The sequence below is a fragment of the Hirundo rustica genome, chromosome 5 (assembly GCF_015227805.2).
Source record: "Hirundo rustica isolate bHirRus1 chromosome 5, bHirRus1.pri.v3, whole genome shotgun sequence".
In the NCBI taxonomy this organism is placed as follows: Eukaryota; Metazoa; Chordata; class Aves; order Passeriformes; family Hirundinidae; genus Hirundo; species Hirundo rustica.
The window spans coordinates 9737394-9753925 of NC_053454.1; the positions used below are offsets into that span (position 1 = coordinate 9737394).

The following is a 16532-nucleotide window of genomic DNA, read 5'->3' on the forward strand; positions in this document are numbered from 1 at the left end:
GGGATAATAAAACCATAATACAACATGAATGCAACTATTCATGTCTGATAATCCTCATTAGATGGATCTACTTCATAAAGTTATATCATCACCTCCCTGCAAAACAATCTCTTATCTTTTTCAGCATCTTTTGCTGATAGGACTGCCAGCAGGTCCTTAGGCGGTATCTCACACCTACTTATGAAATAAGCAAAAAAAAAAAAAAAATGTTCTCATCATTACAATATCTTTTTATTGAAGACCCTGATGTTCAGGGAAATTCAAACCCCACTTATTTTTGTAGGCAAAACAGATTCGAACTGGTGAAGATTGGATTGTTAATCAAAAATGGAGTAGCATAGTGAGAAAGAAAGCCAAACTAAAAGCACTGTCCCCACCCCACTCCTTTTTCCAGGCTCTCACACTCTGATGTAAGCAGACCTGGACCCAGAATCAAAAAGGTCATCAAAGAGCCACTATAGAGAAGTCTTTCTGAGTGGTGGCTGGAGGCAGATCACCTCCTCACAGAAGTCTGACTGCCCCACCAAGGAGGTCAATGAGAAGCCCTTTGCCTGCACAGCTTGAGACTACACGATGCCAGAAAAGACAAATGTCAAAGAGGATCTCTCTTCCAAGATGCTGTGAAGAGAAAGATAGCAAAGGAAGTATAGTGCAACCTCCCCATCCACTCCTTTTACTCTGTGGAAGCTTCAAAAGACACATCTTACAGTGAATGAAAACAGCATGAGAGTACCTCTGACAGGAGCTTTGTAAAGAGGTGTATCAGCTTCAACTCACATTTCCATCCAAAACACTCAAACAGTTCCAATCCCTGTTGTTCCTCCTCTCCTAAGGTTTCAATCTCTAGCACTTCACTGCTGTGGGGTGAATGCCCACCCATGACAGATCTCCCAGTCTGTCTGCAATCATCACCTCAGAGACACACAGACTTGTCTCATTTTGATGGCTGCTTTTGTAACCACTAAAGGCACCTCTGGCTTGTTTTTGAATTGCAGTGCAATACTAGAGTGATGGACACAAAGAAATGGCACTGGCTTGGCAAACTCTGATTGACAGCTGGTTCACAGTACTTCAGAATGCAATATTGTTTTGGAGTGCTTCCCTTTAGTTGCTAAACCGAGGCATGAATGGGAGAAAAACTGCATAAACAATGTGAAAAATGATAGCAGGAAGAGCTTCTATTACTCAGTGATTTTGACAGTTCAAGTTCTGTTTTCAGCAATTAGCTTAGGACACCTTTCTCTTCTTTCCTGACTTTGGGGAAAAAAAAAAAAAATAAATAGATAGTTCTTCCTATATATGGGAGGCCCAAGACTGGAATACAATTGGGCTTCAGGAGACGAAGATGTAAACAGCTGCAAAATTTTTTTGCCTTTGTTTTTTATTGCTATTTTTTATCTCAAAAGCTTTTATGAATGGAACAAACAGACACAAATCTTCTGTATAATTCATGCACACAGCCTGTGCTTTAACTGCTGGTATTTTTTTATGTGTTCTTGGCTTTTTTCTGACATGTGAGTGAAAGAGAAATTGCACATGACATAAGCAGAGCTTATGCTTGTAATGCTGTTAGCTAGATTTGCATGCTTTGACTCAGGAAGAGTCATTGCTGGCAGAGCAATAAGGTCTGAACTGTCTGCAGGTCAAAACATTTATCAGTGTGATTGTGCAGAAAAGTTTGGCTCCATGGTAGAGAAGATCCCTCTGAAATAAATATGGAGACTGGGAAATTAATTATTAAGGAGGATGTTGCAAAAACATACATCAATACTGTTCAATATGTGGTTGGAAGGTAATTGAAAAAAATTATGTAGACTCTGACTTAAAAGGAGAGGGAGTCTGGTGAGCACACACTATAATTTCTGACAGCACGGTCTGGCTGCTGAACCTGTCACGATCCAAAGCAGCACTGGAAAAAGGCCAAGCCCAGTCTTCAAGGCAGGGTTAAAGTGGAGACAGTCAGAGAACTTTGGTTATTTCTCACTTCTTTCCTATGTTGCTTTCACTTCACTTGTAGGAGGGCATATTTCATTGAAGCATTTTAATCCCTCTTTCTATTTAAAAAGTATTTAATAGTCTCCTAAATTTAAGTTCCGTTAAACTCTGTATATGACCGTGAGTCCATGAGAGAGCTGATCACTGTGTTTGTTTCCATATATTAAGTTACAGAGCTGCCTACAGATGCTTAAATTTCACCACCACTTAAAAATCCTCTGAAACATATTATAGGCATGGGGTGGGTTATTTTGGGCTATGCCTTTTTTAAAAACAAAAACAACAACAAAAAAAAAAACCAAAAAAAAAAAAAAAAAAAAAACCAAAACCGAAATTGTCTGATATTAAATACATATAGCTTGATTTAAATAAACATTGAAGAGATTTTGTAATCCACGTTCCGTACACATCCACGCCAATACTTCTCTCATGTATATTTCATAGAACTAAGTTTATATTAATCTGAATAAAATTAGAATAGTGATACTAATTTGGTATATTGTTACCAATTCTATGTGGTTCGTGGGTTGAGGGGAGGGGAGGGGAGGGGGGGAGGGGGAGGGGGGGGAGGGGGAGGGGAGGGGAGGGGAGGGGGCGGGGGAGGGGAGGGGAGGGGAGGGGAGGGGAGGGAGGGAGAGGGAGGAGGGAGGGAGGGAGGGAGGGAGGGAGGGCGGAGGGAGGGAGGGAGGGAGGGAGGGCGGGAGGGCGGGGGGAGGGAGGGGAGGGAGGGATGGAGGGGAGGGCGTGCGGTAGTGAGGTGTGAGGGGCTGGAGGGAGGAAGGAGGGAGGTAGGGAGGAGGGATTGTGGAGTGTAGTGGGTAGATTTTTCTTTTCTTCTTTCGTTTCATTTCTTTTCTTTCTTTCTTTCTTTCTTCTTTCTGTCTTTCTTTCTTTCTTTCTTCTTTCTTTTTTCTTCTTTCTTTTTTCTTTGTTCTTCTTTCTTTCTTTCCCTTTCCTTCCTTCTTCTTTTCTTTTGAAAGCACCAAAAAGTCCTCCTTAATTGCATCTAAAGTGACAATGGCACTTTTGGGAGCTATTTAATAATTCTACCGAATTTTTCCACCTCCAAGGGAACTGAAAACTGAAGAATTCCTCTTATGAAAAAGATGAAATAGTTCCAGAAGACTGAAGCACACCTCACAGTTATTTCAATGCATTTTAATATATCCCTTCTATTCAGGCTGTTGAGTGTGAACCTGCAGAAGGTTCTGATACTAACTTTTTCTCTGCTAGACACTCTTTTTACAACTGAGGTGGGGAGGGAGGCTATTCTTGTTCTTTCATACCATTTTCACAAAAGCGGTAGAGCAAACCACTTTTGCAAACAGTCTCAAATATAAAATGTCTTTACAATCTACTCAGAAATCGTCTTTCCCAAGTCTTGACTCTGATCTGCTATTTCAGCTCAGGACTACAGGAAAGAAGGGGATTTTCTGCACAGTCATTCTGTTTTGCATTTCAATGGGCTTGGGTTCACTCGAAGAAATTCTAAACAGCTCTGTGAGAATCCAGGAAATACTTAGAGAGAACATCTCTCTAAGCATGCAACACATTATGTGCTTAATAAGTGCAGCTAATACTTAGCAATTTGGCATATTGTTCTGATTTTGTTAGCTTCAGCAATGTTTTCACAGGAAGCTGGCTTTGAAAAACATGACCACAGAAAAGAGTAGTAATACCTATTACTGGAAATAAAGTCTGGAGGTGTATCTCCTGCTCAATTTTCTTTGGCATATTTAGGGTTCAGAGTTCCTTCACCTTGGCAAGCCTGGGCAAGGAACACTTATCCATGTGCATGCAGAACATTCACTCCCTTATAATTACTTTTTGTTAATGCTTTGAAATAATTTTCTTTCATTTTAACATAGTCTCCAGTCCTGCAGACATCCAAGCACGTGAATAACAGACTCCTAACTTCAATCAGATTACAGCTGGGAATAAAGTACTTAGCCATGTGCAGCATCTGGTTGCAGAATTAAGATAATTCATCTCTTGGGTCTTCCTAGGAAGCTACAGTATGAGATATGTGCACGTCGACTATGGGATTCATGCAATGGGGCTGTTTTACCTATGATGAGCAAAAAGGTTTTTAGAATTCATAGGGCAATCCAGAATTCTGCAGCAACTGCTGCAAAAAATATATTTGCTCCAGCAATCACACTATTCGCATACTGTGGCATTTAGAGGGGGAAATACAGTCTGTATAGGGAATTCATTAACAGTTCAGGCTAAAAAGTGCGGGCCTATGTGTTTCATCAAAATCAAGGACTTTTTTGTAATATATCACCTTAAAAAATACATTGCATCTGATATTTGAGAAAGGACATCATCTTGCAAGATCATTCATTGAGCTTTACTCAACTATCTTGAAAAGAAGTTTGAATTCTTTGATGTCTACAAGTTTCATTAATGTGTACATAGGCTCAGAACAGTGCAAGATTAAAAACTTAAACGTAATGTGTCACACTTTAACTTAAATTCCTCATGAATTATCTCATGTATTTTTCTATGTCTACACACATTTATAGGATGTGTGTATTTCCAGGAGTAAAGGCATTTTCCATATTTTGCTAACTACATTAAAAGCCTATTTTTAAATTTATAAAAACATTTAAAATTAAAAAAAGACCCTGCATTTTGAGCTGTTATTAGAAGAGGTAATGACCTTAATATGCTAATGTAGAAAGAGAAAATAAAAGAGTTTTCTGAGTGTTTCTGAATGTTGTTTTTAGTATGTTATCATTAATGTATTAAAACATGCACAAAAATGCATTAAAGGATCAGGAATATTTTCCTGCAGGTACTTAGAATCCAATAAATAATGAATGTGATGATTAACTACATGGGCAGAACTACAGAGCATTACCAAGAAAAAAAAACTGCATAAAATCTCGCCTTTGAATAGATGCGCACCGTTGCTTTTAATACTTAAAAACCCACTTGAATATACTCAGTTGTGTGTGAAGAGAAAACAAGAGAAGCAAGCGTGCTTGAATTAATATTATATTTTTCAAATGAAACATTTAAATATTGCCAAAGAGCCGTGAGGGTGTCTGGAACGGAGTGGGAGGGCACCGGAGTGAGCTGAGCAGAGCGTGGCGGTGCCCTCAGCGCTGCTTGAGCAGCCACAGAGGTTTGTGGAGGTCTAGAGAGCTGAAGTACGACCACCACCAGGGCTTCTCCCTGCCTGGGGAGGACCCTCCTCGAGCCTCGCGCTGCCCGTGCTGGGCGTGAGGGTCGAACAGTTCCAGTGGGTCGTAAGGGTCGTACGCGTCCTCCATGGAGCGGCGCAGGAGCTTGTTGGGCCAGGCCTCGGCGGGCCGCAGCACGAAGTCCACGCGCCCAGCCTGCTTCATCCTGGCAGGGATGGTGACCCTCTTCATCACACGGCTGTAGCCCGGCGCCTGGGCGCTGATGATGTACGTCCCCGGAGGCAGGAGTCGCCAGTAGTCTCCATCGGCAGCTTGGGAAAGGGACAGGCACAAGAAAAGCTCAGTTTTTAGCCTCGCAGCCTCTGTAGTTGCTCACACGCCCGTGGGCACACAGATGGCACAAGCGGCTAAGGGGCGGGCCAGGGAAGCAGCTCGGACTTTGAAAACAGTTTGAAGGCAAACTCTAGATGACAAAAAGAGACTTCACCTGTGAAAACCTTGCCCTTGGGAGCTAATGGAGTAAAATTCACGTACAAAATATCAGTAGTGGTTGTTCCTGTATCAGGGAAGAGAAGCTTTCCTTCGTGCTGCTTTTCCCAAGGGTACAAGGAATAGCTCCCGAAGAAATTAATTTATAACCATGTGAAATTTAAGAAAGTGAGATCAGAATCCAGGCTGATATATATATGTATACATATATATATATATATACACACATTTAGAACATCTAAGGAGTTAAGAAATCCCTCTTTTTATTAAATTACATTCAATTACTTTGCAGACATTCTTGCATGTAAGACTGTGGAGTTGAAGCTGCAGCTGGTATAAATTGCCATTAGTGTAAAATGGGTGTAAATTTCCTTCAGCTGAAGGTTAGACCCTGCAGGCAAAAGTAGGGAGCTTTAAAACTGAAAAATTTACTCTTCATTTCATATTTCCTTTATTTTGAATGGCAAGTCTCTTAGCTCAGTTAGTGTTGCATTAATACTATTTTCTCATGGAATATCTTACTTCTTTTTAACACTAAAATCAAAAAACTTCTTAACATATGATATTTTTAACCCCACCTAACTCAGAACAAATACTCTCTTTCCTACCGTGTAAACATATTTTTATTTAATTCTTAATTCTTTAAAAGTCCACTGCCAATGGGAAGCCATTGTCTGGGAAGAAGTTTGAAAAAGAACCTAATTCATGCCAGAGCCTCCCACCAGCCTCAAGAATCTGCATCATCTCCACTATTGTATCCCCTCTAGAGCTAGCTTTTTTGAAAGCTGGAAAACATCCACTACATTATAAACCCTTCTGGCTTTCCAAATTGATTCAACAACTATCATTAGAACAAAATGCAACCATTCATATCTTCTATTTTGCACTTCTATGGCCTATCCTGTTCTCACTGAAATCAATAATAAAAAGAAAACATTGATTTCAGCAGCAGCTTAAGAGCTCAGAACTTTATGACTGTGAAAAGTAACAGCTGTATGTGCCCCAATATGTGTTCATCAGTTGGTGACAGGTATAATGTGGACATAATTCAATGCTCTAATTATAATTGTCAAAAGAATGCACATATTTATGCATTTTCACATGATCAGGTAAGGTTGTAGACCCTTCAATTTCTGCAATTTTTTTTCTAGTTGTGAAAAACAAGGAGGATCCTACTGTATTACCTACAACATGTTCACAATATATCTAGTAACTTATTCCCTCATCTCCACATGCTGAGTTACAGCCTCTGAGCAAAGCTGTTGTCATATTCCTCCAAACACTGGCTTTGGTGGACAAGCACATTGTTCCAGGTGAAATTTCTCACATCAAGAACTCCATCATCCCAGAGACAGGATAGACTTAGCAGCCAGCTTGACACGTCTTCTCTCTTGATATTCTAGAAGAGAACCCCCACCTGACCCTTCTGTTTTCCATTATGGTGCCATTTCTACCAAACATGGCAATACTTTTGCAGGTTAAGCTCTCAGTACTTTCACTCTGCCGCAGGAAAAATCTTAAGCTAAAAATATTACCTGTGGTGACATCATGCTGAATGCCCCTGACTGAAATACGAGCATTTTTTATTGGGTTGCCAAACTTATCGGACACAATTCCTTTTATCCCCCGATGAACCTGGCAAAACAAAGTTAGATGGGAGTAACTTACTACAATACCACCCCCTCCTCACAAGGAAACCTTTGTAGGGAGGAAACCATTGTCAAAAAGTCCAACCCATTTAGAGGCTCTCAGGAGATAATGCCCCTTCAGATAAAATTCCCTATTTACCAGGGTCCAAGGGGACTGAGGAAAAGAGATAATGGAAACAGAGCTTTTTTGGGATAGGCATGTGGCTCTGCACTGAGAGATCCTTCTCTGCACAAATCACTGCCACCTCATGGTCTGACCACAGTATTTAAGGACTGTTTCTGAATGTCTCCCCTAGACACAGAACCTCAAAGAAACGAAAAGTTGAGGCTTTCAAAATCAATCTGCTGCTCTGAACAAAATGGGAAGGCATCACTTCAGGTACTTGTGACTCATCATCACTCTGCTGCCTACACTTCCCTGCCTGTCAGAATGTCATGACAGCAGTGTGTATGACAGCCACTTTGCCTTCTCTACAAGCATAGAATTGAGATGCTTGAGCTGTTGAGAAATGTGCTTGGTGACAAACTAAAGAGCAATGTGAATTCTGTCATACAAGGAGGTGCTCAAACAGCTATATTGGAAGTTCAATGAAATAAAACAAAACAGAAAAAAAAGTTCCAAGTATTTAAACATTAATCCTCTTAAGGTTCTCTTTTAACAGTATTCCAAATTTAAAATATTTTATATGGGAAAATCTATATGATATTTTTAAGTGAAAAATAATTCCATTTTTATTTTTTCTCTGAACAGCTATGACCAGCTTGAATTGTTCTTTACTTTACTTCCCCACCTCCTCTTTTCCTCTCAGTTTCCTTTCCCCAGTACCCTTGTCACAAAAGAAGAATAGAAAAAAAAAAAAAAAAAAAAACCAACCACAAAGCATCAAAACAATGGGAAAAACATATTTGCTTTTCTGTTGGAATATAAAGATGTTTAAAAATAACCATTAAAGTATCCAGATTTACAGTAATTGATAAAACAAAGCTTGGAAAAGAAAAAATCTAGTCTAGTGTGACTGGTTTTTCATTTAAGGTGAGACTGTGTTGTCATTGCTCTTGTTAAGCAGCTGTTCCATACTGAGTGAAGCTATTCATTGGAAAGTTTAGGAACAACTCAATATAAGGGTTTGAAAACTATCCCTTGTAATGAAACACTGCAATGTGCTTTGCAGCATGATCTTGGGAATTTATCATATGGATAGAGAGTAAATATGGTCAGAAGAGTCATCTCAGACTCAAATTTAATTGACAGTATAGACATACTTAAAGTAGTATGATCTCATCTAGCTTCAATAATAATTTTGTAATTATAACATGACAGGATAAAAATGACAAAACCAAAATTTCTTTAACAATCTGCTTTGGTTTGCTTTAGTAAATGTACTATTTTTTCATTTTTCCTCAAATCGGTGTCCCAATTGGAGTTTGGCAGGGTGTTTTGATATTGCATCTGATGGGGAAAAGAGATCAGCATTTAGCAAAATGAATTCTACTTCTGTGTGTTAAGCCAAGTAGATTTGTATACACACCAAACAGCCTGGTATATATCAGAATAACAAAAGTTTGAATTGGTAGTGGCAGACTTAATCTTTATCAGGGGTAATTCAGTCATCCTTATCTGCAAAGTTGTTTTGCTTACTGTCCTGCATTTACTCAGAAAGCTTTTCGGGCACAGACTTCTACAGTATCTCACACTATAAAATCTTTACATCTTGAAGACTTCAACTGTAATATATATGGATTTAACCCAGCTCCATTTGGATTCACTAAAACTCATTTTCATCAGACAGCTGTAAAACGAAATGAGTTTGGTGGTCTGTACTGTAGACTTTATTGAATGATAATACTTACCACAAGTAGCAAGAGGTTGCTTAGAAAGGCCATAAAAACACTCCTAACAATTTTAAATTACTGCATACTCTATCAAAATAAGGCATGACAGAAAGCTAATCTACTAATGGCTGAGAGAACGATGAGCAACTTCTGTTTCTGTGCTCACTTACTTATTGTCAGTGAGGTATTTGTTTTTGCTGAGCTTAAATTTATTATTAAAAATGACACTTAAGAGGCATGTTTTAATGCTCAGAGACACACAGTTCTTCCTTTAGAAGATTTGGCTTCAGATATTTAATAACTACTTTCATAAAGAAATAAAGATGGAAAGCATGTAAATGGCATTTCTAGCAAGATTTTAGCTGAATCTTATTTTCTTGCTGTGGGACAGTAGGGTTTGGGACACAAACACAGAATATGGAATGGAAAATTTCAGGAAGCTCTCTGTAGAGCAGATCTTGTTGCTTTAGTCTTCAAGAGGAAGGTTGATTTATGCTTTTCTGAATATTAAGGTTTTCTCTAGTGTTAAATTTTGGACAGTTGATGAATAATGCTGCTCAATGTATTCACATGTAATTCCCTTTCTCATTATTTTCAAGGCCTTTGCAGTCCTCAATCTCAATCACTTCTGCAGCATAGACAAAATACCACCTGTGTGTCCTGCTAGAGAAACTGAGGCACTGGGGTCCTTGTAAGAGTGGTGATTGATTCAGCATCATCTTGAGAGCTAACCAGGAAAACAGTAAACAAATTAATTGTGACAAAGAATGAAAAAGAAAAATCAAAAATGTAAAAAAATTAAAATTAAATGAAAAAAGAGAAATCAAAAATGTCTGTAAAAGCAGAACAGTACCATTTCCATGTAATTCAGAAGGGCACCTTTGTTTTCATGCCAGATTGTAAACAGTTCTTCCTCCAAAGGAAACTTTTCACATCCTACCTCCACAGTAACTTCAAAGCAATTTGTGTGAAGGTAATTAAAATCTGCCATACCTATAGGTTTAAAAAGAAAGAGGAGAGCTCATGAACAGCCATGTAGCTTTTAACTGGAGCTTTGCTGCTGCAGTCAGCTGAATGTCGTCCCCGTGGGTGTGGGTTATTATACTGTAAAAAGTGCTTGTTAGTATATAAAACGTGTTCAACAAATTCAGAATCCTACAACTTGTTTCAGCTATAAATTAACTAATGACAATGGCACTTGTTTCAGGGAAAAAAACCCAAAAAACAACAAAAAACCCCATAATTCCACACTATTATTGACCTGGCCAAGAAGTAGCAATAAAGCAATGGAGATTGGTTAATCACAGTAATTGTATAATCAGCTGTATCAGAGGTCATGGCCAAGGGTCACCAGAACAGAAATGTACTTTTGCCATTATTATGTTCATAACTGTTTCTGTAGGAAAGACCTTGGATATAATTTTGGGAAGAATGTAAGCCAAAGAGTTCTAAACCTAATTCTCGTGTGTGCCCCAAAGCATTCCCAATGTCCAGTTTCAACATAATTATTTGGAGATCCAGCTGAGTCCTATAGGAAAATGCAACTGAAGCGCTGCTGAAAATTTTTGGACACTGATATTTTATCCTTGCCTGTATTGAAAGAATTCAAAAAAAAAAAAAAAAAAAAAAAGCTATTACTGGGGAAAGCAAAAAAGAAGCACATTGGATGTTTGTCTCTGTTGTAGTTTTCCCAAAAAAAAGAATCTATTTAAACAGGTGAGAAAGCAGCACAAGATGGATTCAGACTCATGCTGCTAAGGAATGAGAGCATAGCATTAAGCATTTATTTTTACATGTCAGTTTTGAAATTAAAAATATATGATATAAGAAATTTGACCCTTGCATAACTTATTAATCTTCTTCAAGTCCCATTGGGGTTGAATGCATCCCATGTTATCTGCATAAAAACATTACTAACATAGATTTTATTACTTAAATCCCCTATAAATTATGTTTTGCATAGGTAGGACCTTAACCAAACTGAAATGAACAAAATCATTTTGTTCAAACCCTGGTGTCTTCTAAGGGTCACATAGAGGTTTTACCTCACTTGATATGATGGTAAAGTGGTTTTACCTCCAGTGAAGCTGTACCACTCAGCACCATTTATAATACCTCCACGCTTTACAAAATTCCCACCACAGCGAAGTTCAGACCGGTCTGAGATGATGGGATGTGCATCTGCGTAGGCTTTAGCCAGCATTTTGAACACCTGGAACAGACAGGATTGAAAGATGTTTTACAAACTGAAAGTTTTGCCATTGCTGTTATTACTGTAGTTAGTCCAGACAGCCACCCTGCATCCTCGAGACTGAAGGAGATGATGAACTGCTCTGCAAGGAAGTTTTGTTTGTCGCTAAGAAATTTTGATTTGTCTCCTTCTCTAGGGTTCTTCTCTGCAATCCAATGTATTTATCCAGGGGCAACATATTAAATACCAGTGGATTTTTTGATACCTGGCTTCAATCTACCACCTGGGGCAGAAGCAGAGGACATTTTTAGTTGTTCTTCAAGTCCCAGGTTTTTAAAGTTTTAAAGTTGAAATTTAGGCCTCCTTTAGGTCTTGTTTTAGCTTTTGATATCTTTACCCCTTTAAAAAAAATACCTATATTACCTTCAGCCCAACTAAATCTCCCCACTGAGTGCTGCTGTTTAAAATAGTCCAGTGTCAATTTGCTTTGCACTTATCACTCACACAGGAAAACCTGCCAGTTTGATCTCAGAGACAGTTGCTTCTGTGTGGGGCAGAAACCATTCTTAAAAAGTGAAGGACAGGATGTGGTGATGTAGGATGTCACCACTGATTTCCAAAGAGAGTTGACGCTGATGAAGAGCAGAGCAGTCACCACGTAGAAAGGAACAGTGGCAGAACATGTAGTGAAGACAGAAGGAAGAGCAGTTATCTGAAGAAACCATTTATTTGAATCATGTTCCTGCCCTTCTTCTCCAATGGTTATTCCAACTTGGTACAAAAATCCCTTCTCTCTCTCTCTCTTTTTTTTTTTTTTTTTTTTTTTTTAATTTTATTTTCTTAAATTTGAACTTCATCTGCTAAGGCTAGACTCAGATTTCAACACTGAAATTACAGCAGCTATCAGATGCTACTTGATCCTACTATTCATCATCATGAGTTTCATTCCATATTGCTTAAGACAATGTGTGCAAGAAGTTTGGCGGCTGAAATCCTGGTTTTAGAAGTGATCCTAAAACTTTATCCTAGTGCTTTCATCAAGGACAAAGATCAAAATGACGAAGCACACAACACTGATTGATATTTGTGATTGTTTCTAATAATCACATGGCCGAGACAATTAGGGGATCAGGTAAGCGACCAAGGAAAGGTCTAAAGAGAGTTTAGTTTAAGTGTAAAGACACTAAAATACTTCTGATGACCAGAAACTAAAAATCTAGACTTAATATAAAATACTTTTGCAACTCCTTTAAGTTTCTAAATATTGCTCAGACCAGAAAATTAAGTGTCCTTCATAGTTTTGCTGAAATAAATATATGTTAATTAATTACGTTATGAAGAACTTTTAGATACATTTACATGTTAAGATCTCCCAACAACTCAGTACTGGGCTCAATACATTTAATTTCTGCAGGAATTTGGGTCCCAGTTCTGAACCTTCCATGCAAGGTATTTGATATAAAGTTTAGAAGGTGCCTATGTGACTTAGGAGTATGATCCTCACCTTTTATAAACACACCTGCAGATGTCCTATTTCCAGTGACCAAGACTACTCTTGTTTCACACCAAGAGGCATAAGGCTTTTGCTTTGCCACTAGTTCAAGTGAAAGAAGACAAGTGCTAGTGAGAAGAGAAAGTGAGAATTCCAAAAGCAAATGAAATCTATTAAAAAAAAAAAAAAAAAAAAAAAGAGAGAGAGAGTTACACTTTAAAAAAAACCCAAAAGACATTCCTGGATAACAATACATTTGTTATCACTTAGAAACTAATGTATGACCAGTCATGGACCTCAAGAAAACTTAGATTTTTTGATATAAATTAGAGGAACAAAAAGGGAAAAAACAGAGGAATCCTTGTCATTTTGGTACTGTGAGGTTTCACTCAATAAAGTGAGGTCAGTGCTGTTATCCCAGCCAGCACTTTTACCCCACTGACTGTCAAAGGTTGGGTTTTTCAGTGGGATGGAAGGAAGTGTTTCAACTCACCAAAAGGAGTGAACTTGACTTGGTGTGGATATTTCTGCTCTGGTGAGCAGAGGCTTCAATTCAGTTTCTTGTGTAACACCAAGAGTTAAAACATCCATCTCCACAAACCCCGAAATATGGGAAAGTTTTTAATTAGGTGGGCTAAACCAGAAGCAAGAGTGTGAGTGTAAGGACATGGTCCAGCTTTGAGACTCCTTACTCTCAGCCGGTACTGGCCCAGGTTGTGGTGCAGGCCAAAAAGAGACTTGAAATCTGCTGTGTCTTGCAGCAGGGGAAAGAGAGGGTCCTTGTGCTTCCATGATGGACATGGAGAGATGGAAGCAGAGATGTATTTTCAAATGGGGAAACATATTTGAATATATTTCTCAAAATTTAATTTTTTAATATCTGGCTATCATCTGCTCTACAGCATTTCACCCTGGTCTGCAAGTTTCCCCTTGCACAGTAAATGTAGCAGGTCAGCATTCAGAACAGTGGTTATGGCCAATGAATGACAGAAAACCAAACTAGTGGTTTTTGGGATGCAGGTTCCCTGACAGCAGCAGCTGCAGATCAGATTATTTAAATGCAGGTCACTTCACAGGTACACATTTTATATCTTTCTGTGCAAAATTTAAAGTGATACTGACAATGCTGATAAGGTTCCTGTGCTGAGTCATTTGAAAAATCAGTTTTTCATTGAGGACATCCCAGCCCTCCCTTATATGTTCAAAACTTCCACAGTAGTAGCCAAATTCCCAGACTCTGCAGTCACTGACTATGCAGCAGCCCCCTGTATAGGCTTCCCTATCTTGCTGTGTTGCAAGCCAGGAGTGCCATTAGGGTTTGTCCAGCTGTGCACTACACAGGGATGGAGCCCTTTGTCTGTGTGGCTGCATCCTTTCACTCAAAATATACACGCTGTCCCTGAGTGGAAATGATGCAAGTACTGCTGTACTTGCATTCCAGGAGTGAAATGCTTGATAAACCACACATGGCAATATTCCTTCACCACCTATGCACAGGATAGCCCCAGCCCAGGCAGTGGAATGTAAAAGCACAACTTTTATGATTTCCACCAGTCCTCAGCAAGAGGTTCTGCAGCTTGCATTAGCACCCACCTGATATTTCTTACACAGACTTTTTACTGTGCAGTGCCTGGTTAATTTTACTGCTAAATCATTTTAATATACACATAGTAGGCATTGTACAGCTCAGAAGTAATGGATTGATACAGAAAATGCTTAACAGTCATCCATCTTTAAATATTTAATATGTGCTAGTGAGAACTGTCATTTTAGAAGAAGTCAGCCTAGAGATAGGCTCAAAGATAAAGGATGCTTCAAGTCAAAGATCAAGTTCTGACTATTTTCAACTGCTCTTTGTTTATAGAAAGAACCACTTCTCTTAAGAGGCCACAGACATTTTTAGCACACGCTAGAAGGCTGAAAAGCTAGCCGTTCTCCTGGTGGGCATGTCAGCAATGAATACTAGATTGAGAAAACCAAAGGGAAATAGAAAAGATGGCAAAAAATTTCACAGAAGATTTACAGTGAGTCCCAAATGAGGAACTTTCCAGGGACAAGAGGAAGAAACCAATCCCATTCATCCGACTTGGAATAAATGTTATGAGGCTGCCACCATACGGCAATGAGTCTCCCCGCACACCCCCCCCTTCCCCCCGCCCCACACACTCCTTATGGATTGCACAGGAAAATAACACTGCTGGTCAGGCTTGTTCCTTTTCTTCTGGAAGCCACTGGTAAAAATATCACAACCTACTCCCTTTAAAAATTAAAACCTGGATTTTCCTAATTGTGCTTTGTGAAATCATATTTGGCCTCACAAAAGATGTGTAAATCTTTCCAGACCAAGCTGATTGTGTGTAAATAATCCTATATTTTAAACTACATTAATAAGTGTATAACTCAGAGTCACATAATATTCTGAGTTGGAAGGAATCCACAGGGATCAACAAGTCCACCTATTAAGTGGAAGGCCTTTGTGGGGATTGAACACTTGACCTTGGCATTATTAGCATCAGCTCTACCCAAATGAGCTGATATAATGTTATATATATACATATATAGACTTGCAATATGTATACATATATGTTATTTGTTACATATTTAATGCATACATGCATACATATACACAAATGTACATGATCTAAATTAATCAAAGTTTGTTATTTATTAAATGTTTCCATAGTTCCACAAATGGAGCCAACATCCTAACCCTGAAAAAACAATATTACCTTTTCATCAGGTGTAGGGGAGAACATTTTTTCTTCCATAGGATGCTTTGAATAGTCGTAAGGATAAGTCACAACCAGCTCACCCCCGTGGAGGCTGGCAGAGAGCACAAATGGGATAGACCTCAACCACTTCATGACAGCTTTTGTCTCAGGGGCCACCTGAAATCCAGGAGAAAAAAAAGAAAAAAAAAGTTGTGAATAGCTATGTGACTCCAAAGGGATTTTATCCTGGGCAGGATGAAGGCAAGTGGAGAAGAGACTGTGCTGAAAGGAGAATGTTGAGGCTTTTTGGCTCTTCCAGCCCAAAAGTTACTGGGGGCAGAAAATCAGTTTTCTCCAGGGAATGGATGATACACATTGTTCACTGTGGAAAAACTGGAACAAAAAAAAAGAAAGAAAAAAATTGACAGAAAAAGAGACTTTTCATTACAGTGACATTTTCAGATGATGATGGCAGTACTTTAGGGTAGGAAACTTGTGGCATTTTATCACTACTTACCTAACTCCCTATAAAATTTCATTTTTGAATCAGCAGGATTGACTTTGAATAGATAAACTGGCATAGGGGGATAAATTTGCAATTCTCATCACTTGTTGAAAATGCATTTGCTATCCTGAAGTCCAGGTTAATCTGTAAATAATTGAAAACTAATGCGTATAAAGCACAGCAATGCCTGCGGTTTACCTGCAGCGAACTGTGGCAGATAAGTCACCAGATTTAGGGGTTTTTGACATTCCCTCCTCAGTGACCAAAGGAGAGGGCAGCAGAGATGTTGAGGCCCCCGGGTGCAGGAGGCTCCTTCGCCCCGTTTCTGAGGAGCAGCTGCGGGACCCGCTGCGGCGTTAGCTCATTTCAGGGATAACAGTGGCATCTGGTGGCCGGTCCCTGCAAGCCCAGACTCACGCCAGTGCCCCTGGAGAGTGGAGGTTCTTTTCCTTGCAGCTGGGGGAAGTTACCTGGGGAAAACCTGAGGAGGGCGGAGGCTGCTCATCTGGACCCCG

General features: G+C 39.2%; 1 protein-coding gene across 1 annotated transcript in view; it reads right to left on the reverse strand.

The window, feature by feature from the left end:
* Positions 1–4612: 4612 nt before the first annotated feature.
* The window catches only part of CPZ (carboxypeptidase Z), a 36833-nt gene continuing 24913 nt past the window's right edge, over positions 4613–16532 (reverse strand). The window contains exons 8-12 of the mRNA XM_040064611.2: positions 15531–15689; positions 11195–11330; positions 9972–10111; positions 7172–7271; positions 4613–5458 (exon numbers count right to left, since the gene is read on the reverse strand). Of these exons, the coding sequence (XP_039920545.1) occupies positions 5103–5458; positions 7172–7271; positions 9972–10111; positions 11195–11330; positions 15531–15689 (891 nt within the window). The 3' untranslated portion in view covers positions 4613–5102. The remainder of the gene's footprint in view (positions 5459–7171; positions 7272–9971; positions 10112–11194; positions 11331–15530; positions 15690–16532) is intronic.